The sequence below is a fragment of the Kryptolebias marmoratus genome, linkage group LG22 (assembly GCF_001649575.2).
Source record: "Kryptolebias marmoratus isolate JLee-2015 linkage group LG22, ASM164957v2, whole genome shotgun sequence".
Lineage (NCBI taxonomy): Eukaryota > Metazoa > Chordata > Actinopteri > Cyprinodontiformes > Rivulidae > Kryptolebias > Kryptolebias marmoratus.
In genome coordinates, this window is record NC_051451.1 from 10,754,996 (window position 1) to 10,761,658 (window position 6,663).

At 39.4% G+C, this 6,663-nt stretch overlaps 1 protein-coding gene across 18 annotated transcripts in view; it reads right to left on the reverse strand.

The window, feature by feature from the left end:
* col13a1 (collagen, type XIII, alpha 1) overlaps positions 1-6,663 on the reverse strand; it is a 121,664-nt gene that overhangs the window by 26,833 nt on the left and 88,168 nt on the right. For 16 of the 18 annotated variants that reach the window (XM_037973442.1, XM_037973437.1, XM_037973434.1 and 13 more), the window contains 4 exons: positions 5,369-5,395; positions 4,938-4,982; positions 1,165-1,200; positions 1,015-1,077 (listed from right to left, as the gene is read on the reverse strand). In XM_037973442.1, the coding sequence (XP_037829370.1) occupies positions 1,015-1,077; positions 1,165-1,200; positions 4,938-4,982; positions 5,369-5,395 (171 nt within the window). The remainder of the gene's footprint in view (positions 1-1,014; positions 1,078-1,164; positions 1,201-4,937; positions 4,983-5,368; positions 5,396-6,663) is intronic. The other 2 variants (XM_017421718.3, XM_037973443.1) reach the window with 1 other exon arrangement.

Genomic DNA, 6,663 nt, shown 5'->3' on the forward strand with positions numbered 1-6,663 from the left:
CTGTTGCCTTCATAAAAAAAAGAGGTCAGGCATGTCAGGAGAGTTGGGGTTCATCTTCTTTTCCAGTGATGAGCATCAGACAGTGTTGCATCAATAAATAGGATGTCAAAGGGGCATGAAATTTTGTGGTTGCTAATTTATATTCAGAAATCCTTATGATTATGAAACATTTCCACAAATAGTGCATCATAATTAGAAATTAACAATTATAACCCAGAGTAATTATCTTGTACCCTGAGTGTAGCACCCCCAACCTACAGTCATATTGAGAGTGTGTGTGGGTCTAAACCCTCCCCACAGATGTAAAGGGAACAGTAAGCATCCATTGGTTCAGGATAGAAACCAAGGGTCTTTTTTTCCAATCAATAAGTGAAAATATGAGGATGCAATGATAGGGCATAAAAGCACAAAATGTCACTTATTGGTTTGGAAATACTATTCTGAATATGATTCCTTCCTGATACAGAGAGGGATGTTGTTTGTGCTGTTTTAAGGAGTCATTAATCCTCCCTTGGCTTTTAGGTCAAATGGACCCGAAGTTACAAGGACTTCTCTTCCTCTATTGAGTTACGAGGGGTTCAGGAGGGTTAAGATCTGGAGCTCACAGTGGAAAAGACAGACCTGTGTGCAACCTATGTTTGAGGCAGGTCATACAACTGTATTACAACTGTACAGCAAGGACAACTGAGACATGTTGCAAAAGAGTGCTGATAGCTCACACCTGCTGTTGATGGGTGCGTTTGCACCTGAATATCATTAGTGTTGTTCTCTTACGATAGTGAGATAAAGCTCATGGGGTGGCAAACAGATGCACAAAGTTGAACCAAAAATCAGACGCTGCACATTATTAGTAAATGAGGGCCACTGTAACCTAATTAAAATGTTTTTTTGTGAGTCACAAACACAAAACACAATGGTAATGACTAGTTGGCTTCATGACACCCAGATAACGTTGAACAAAAAATGCTGACATGATCATAACCAGACAGGATGTTCATTCCATTCCAGGCCTACCCGAAAGCCCCTCTTGCCAGGAATGCCAGGAATACCAGGTGTACCAGGGATTCCAGCCTGGCCCTTTGCAGTGAAGGGAAGACCGTTAATGCCCATAGATGGAATAACACTATGTAATAACTGTCTCAGAGTGCCCCAAAATGACTGTACCTTTAACCCAGGGGAACCCGGGAAACCCGATTCACCCTTCAACAGCCAAGATGGAAAAAAGGTAAAACAATGACAAAAATAGCACTTAATTAAAAAAATTATTTTAAATATTGAAAAATTAAAGGAAAACCACATGTAAAAATGTTTTTAATATGTGTTAGATGCCCCTGCTAGTATGCAATTGTCTTTGGATTGAGTGGGAACTGACATGTCCTACTTTTTTCACTAGCTGTGCCTAAAAAGGTGGGGCTAAATGTGCCTGCCATTCGGCATCTTCTCTTTTACTTTCCAAAGCTTTTAAAAAAAAAAAAAACACACACCTAAAAGCTTAAAGTCAAATTTAAAGTGTTCACATATCAGAAGACCATTAAAAGATAATCTGGTCCTTTCCATGTCTTAAAATTTTATTTTTATTTAATCTTTATTTACCCAGGTGTGTCCCGTTGAGATTAAAAGATTTCTTTTTCAAGGGAGCCCTGGAAATTAGGCAAATACAACCTCAGATGACTAACATTAGATAACATATTACACTGTCTTGATTCATTTAACAAAAGCTAAGCCAAAACACATAAAGCAGTGTGAGGAAAAACTAATTCCATCCTTACTGCTTCCAACAAAATAAAATTTTTGCTGCCAGGAGGTAACCAAGTATGTTGATTAACTGATCATTAGCAAGTAAGACTGCCTTTATAAAGGTAGGATGTTTTTTGCCCTTTCTTAATGAGAAAGAAAAATGTCACCGTTTATTATTCTGTGAAGGTCTTCCGGGCATTTCCAAACAATTTTCTGTCTGTCTACTACTGTAAATCACGGCCCAAACTGGATTATACAGCATGAAATAAATCCCTACCTGACAATGATGCTGTGGTAGGGCTTTCAGAAAGCAAATAAGGGCTTGTAAATCTTAACTGAACTGAAGCGACATTGTAAAGAAGAGTGGGCCAAAATTTATCCACAATAATGAAAAACTTATTGAGCTGTAACTCATTCAAGTTATAGCTGCCAAATTTGGTTCCGCAAGCTGCTAAATGACTGCGTGGACTTTCCATGCTCCTTTTTTGCATTCCAGGTAATAAAAATAGTGTTATTGTAATATTTTACACATTTTTGTTCATCTGAGGTAGTGTTTACCTATATTTTAGGAATCAGCAATAAACAAATGATGTTTTTTACTATCCTAATGCATAAAATGTTATGACTGAAAACGGACCACTTTGTAAAACTGTCGGTCAAATGTCTGCTAATTGGTTTGATCTTGACTTCTTTCTTTGAAATGTCCTTAGACAAGACACCCATGGATTCCTGACTGTTGCTACATTATGATAAATACATTTATTTGCTGTGTTCCAGTTTGCTCATAAGGTTTTTTCACAGCTGGGCAGCTCACTTCTTTCAAGATAGAGAGATGAACAGGGACTGTATTTTCTTTGTGGAATTAAGGTGTATTTAGGTCCTCTGTCTAGAAATTCACTACCTTAACATTGTTGTCAGTTACTTCTCCCAGTTCCCAGCTGCTTTCAGTCAGGATTGATATTATTCCAAAGACAAACAATACTATTTCAGCTCAGTGGCAGCTAGAATGGAGTTCTGAGGTGGCATGTTTCCATCATGTCTGGACGCATAGTTGTTGGATTTGGAAGCTTTGGAAGTGAGTTTAAAAGTCATTATTTGCTTTCAGAGTCATTCAAAGATAAATGGCCATTGTGTTAACCACAAAACCTCTACATTGTCTGCTCTGCCGTGGTTCCCTTTGGCACAAGGCAGCCAGCTCACTGAGATTATATTCAGAGCAGATTTCCCTGAGTTGATGGAAGCCTCAAATCCTTAGGCAACCATTCTTAGGCATTGAAGAATTGGCCTGCAAAATCACTTTCTCATCATTATTAAAGAACATGAGCTTTTTCATCTCGCTGTTTCCCGAGGATTACTATGGTGACTTTTTTCTTTCCCTCTTCCTCAACTGTTTGAGCTACAGCGCTTAATGGCAAAAACACAAACATGCACTGCTTGATACCGGCGGAAGCTGACTATAACCTTTATGGAGTCTAGTGAACAGTGATTGTAGAAGATAGAGAAACACCTTAGTAGTTTAAAGGCAAGCTTTCAGTTACAAAGAAGGTTTGCTAAAAATGTAAAATCTTGTTCCAGTCCTCAAAATTCCTACAAACTTATATAAATGTGTTCAGCACATCAATCTGCTTCTAAATTTTTGGGTTTGGATAAAACATTTCAACCTTTCATTTGATTTGTCTTTTAATTCCTTGCAGACAGTATGTACCTAAGATGTTTAATATTTTCTCTAATCATATTACATTAATTTTTTAATATGCTCATTCCTGCAATTTACGCTTCAACACATTCCAAAAAAAGTTGAGGGCAAAAATGGGGGCAATTTTTGGGTAGTAATGGGGAAATTAAGCACACAGGATGGACCTTCACACAGTGGAAACATTTTTTGATAAAACGAATTAGTATTCCAGATCTTCTTTTGGAAGAGATAGACGCCGTTTGCTCCAGACCAAAGATAAAAAGCAGCATCCAGACTGTTGTCAGCAACAAGTCCAAAAGCCTGGTTCTGTGATGATATGGGCTTGGATCACTGTTCTCCTTCAAAGCTCATTTCAACTTCTGTGATGGCAGCATTACTGCAGAAACGTCCAGCAGAGATTTTAGAACAACATCTTTTCCAGGGTCATTCAGGAACTTTTCATCAAGACGATGTGAAACCACAAAATCATGGTTGAGGAAGAAGAGGGAAAAGGTACTGGCCTGGCGTGACCTCTCTCAGTGGCTGTTCAGGCATGAATGGCGCCCTGGGTGACTCCCTCTTTCTGACCCCCTCAAACCTCAGCTGAACAACACATAGGATCACCCACTCCACTTCGCAATTTAAGGAGACAAGCTAGTAAGCAATAAAAGACTTGTTTGAGGTGCAATAACTTTTTTTTTTCAAGCACTTGTGCGCAGTGAGCCATAGAGTCAATAGATAATGTTTAAGATGGATAATTAAACAATTTCTTTTAACCCCATACTGCGGCATAAGACGGGTTTGCAGAAAGAAAAGAACAAAACATCCCCTGAAATGCTTAATCAGCTCACATCTTCTGTGTCAAAACAGTTTACAAGAAAGATTGGCAACATGAATATGGTAATAAAAGCTGTTTTTGGAATGTGTTGCAGACCTGAAATATAAGAATGAATGTGTATTAAATAAAATGCTTTGTAACGAGACAAAACAGGAAGAATTCTGTTTCTACTGTCCACAATGAAGCAGAAGTCAAAATATTATAATATAAATTTTTATCCTAAACCATAAGCTACAGTTTTTACTGGTATTGTTAGCACTCATTTATTTTTAATATAAAGGGAAGAATCTTCTAAAATAGGATATAGCACTGAATAACAAAGATTAGTGTTCAAATTTAGAGAATAAATATGACAAAATGCCCTAATAAACTGCTTAGTTCAAAGCAAAGACAACAGACCCGATATGGACTTGCTGCAAACTGAGCATTATTCCTTTGTAAAGCCTTTGAGACATAATATCAACTACTTCACAGGAGTCCCCTTCACGGGGGCTTACAGGTTCTTTGTGCTCAAAGGTGGCCGCTCACCCAATTTGAGTGTTTTTTCACTTAAAGGTAAATTTAAACTGCGTTTGAATCACTCAGACTGCAGAGGTGACGTCTGCGATCTTGCCACGCATAAATAAAATAAACCCTGACGTGCGACACGCACACACACACAACTCCGTGCAGGGCTTTTAAGTCTACCTTCTCTCCCCTCTCTCCTGGGAAACCCCTCTTTCCTTCATCCCCCTGCAAAGAGGATGGAAACATCAGCTCTGAGGAGCAGCGGGGCGGTTTAAAGCAGGCACGCCTTTTCAACCAGGGATAAATCAGAAAACAGGAGGAAAAGCTCAGGGGAAAAGGGAATGACAGGGACCTGACAGCGGGAGATTTAAATGTTCAGACAGGACATCAAATGCCTGAAGCAGCAAGTGGTTGTCTTGGAGAAAAGTAAACAGTACGCCTGTAGAGCTTTCTTCCAGACAAAGCACATAAGGTAAGTCAATGCAAAGTTATTCTGTTCAACATGGATACCCCAGGTCAACACTCACTACATACCTCCAAAATCAAGATAAGTCATTGACTTTATTATTTCCATTTTAATATTTGAATCAAATGATAAATAGAAAACCTACCTTAATTCCTTCTTCTCCTTTTCCTCCCTGTGAGGCAGAGCAGAGACAAACAGATTATTGTAAAAGCATCTGAGAGTCCACTAGATGGAGCACAAAAGCTACTCGAAGCTTTAAAGTTTATTGGGCGCAATAGGAGCTGGATAACGTCGCCTGTGGAGGCCACTTCCACGTCTGCTTAGTGACCTCCATCTGGCCTGATGTGCTCATGGAGCTCACAGCAAAAAAACAGAAACATTCGTCTGGGTGGATTTCATGGGAAAATGGCACGAGATGGAGGAACGTTTGAAGACTACGAGGAAACATTCTACACAGAAGCGAACAGCAGCGAGGGATTTTCCACCACTCGCAGCCCTAGAGCTGCTGCTGACAGTCATCATAAGACAATATTTTCTAGTTTGTTTGCCTTCATTGTGACTGCAGCAGTTTTATGACAGCCACAGGATAGAAATGTGTTGTTTTCGCTTTCAGGGGTTCAAATACTAAACAGATATCTGCTATATATATGTGTGTGTGTGTGTGTGTATGACCTCTAGAGAAAGACTATTAAGCAATGGAAAAGTGACGAGGACAAGTATGAGGAGAGTGTAGCGGACATAGCTCACACCGGCCCTCCCCACACATCTTCAAAGCCAAGGTTAAAGCTTTTAAGCTCCCATCCAGGCAATGTGTGTGAGTGTGTGTTATGTTCCTTTCCTCAGTTCTACCGAGTCCATTATGCAATAAACCAATAAACACTTCCCAGTGTATGAATGTCACAACCATAAATGTGGGTGCAGATGCTACCTACATCACTTTGTGAGGTCACCGTTTTATCACAAACATTGTAAACAGTTTCAAAATTTCAATTTAATGCCCCCCCCTCACTATTTCTATAAAAACAAAACGTGTGGTGATTGTTGTCCTCATTTTGATTTTGACAGTGGTTTTAACCCCAGAACACAGCATGGAAAATCTTCACAACTAGCAAAACAAACCAGCATTTTAATCTATTGTAGACAAGTTATGCTTCAGTGCAGCTGCAAGTATTTACAAGAATATGTTTTTTTCTCATTATTTGCAATATATTGCCAACAAAGATGCTATCAACACACTAAGAATGATCCACAGTCAAATATCTATATTTTTTCCACTGTCCTCTGGGTGATCTAACCACACTACATATCACACAGCAGTAGCTTATACTGCTTGTTTTAACACTTTCAAAAATAGCCATGGCTTTCACCCATGGAGCCCGGCCGGGCACAGCCCGAAGAGGATACGTGGGTCCCCCTTCCCATGGGCTCACCACCTATGGG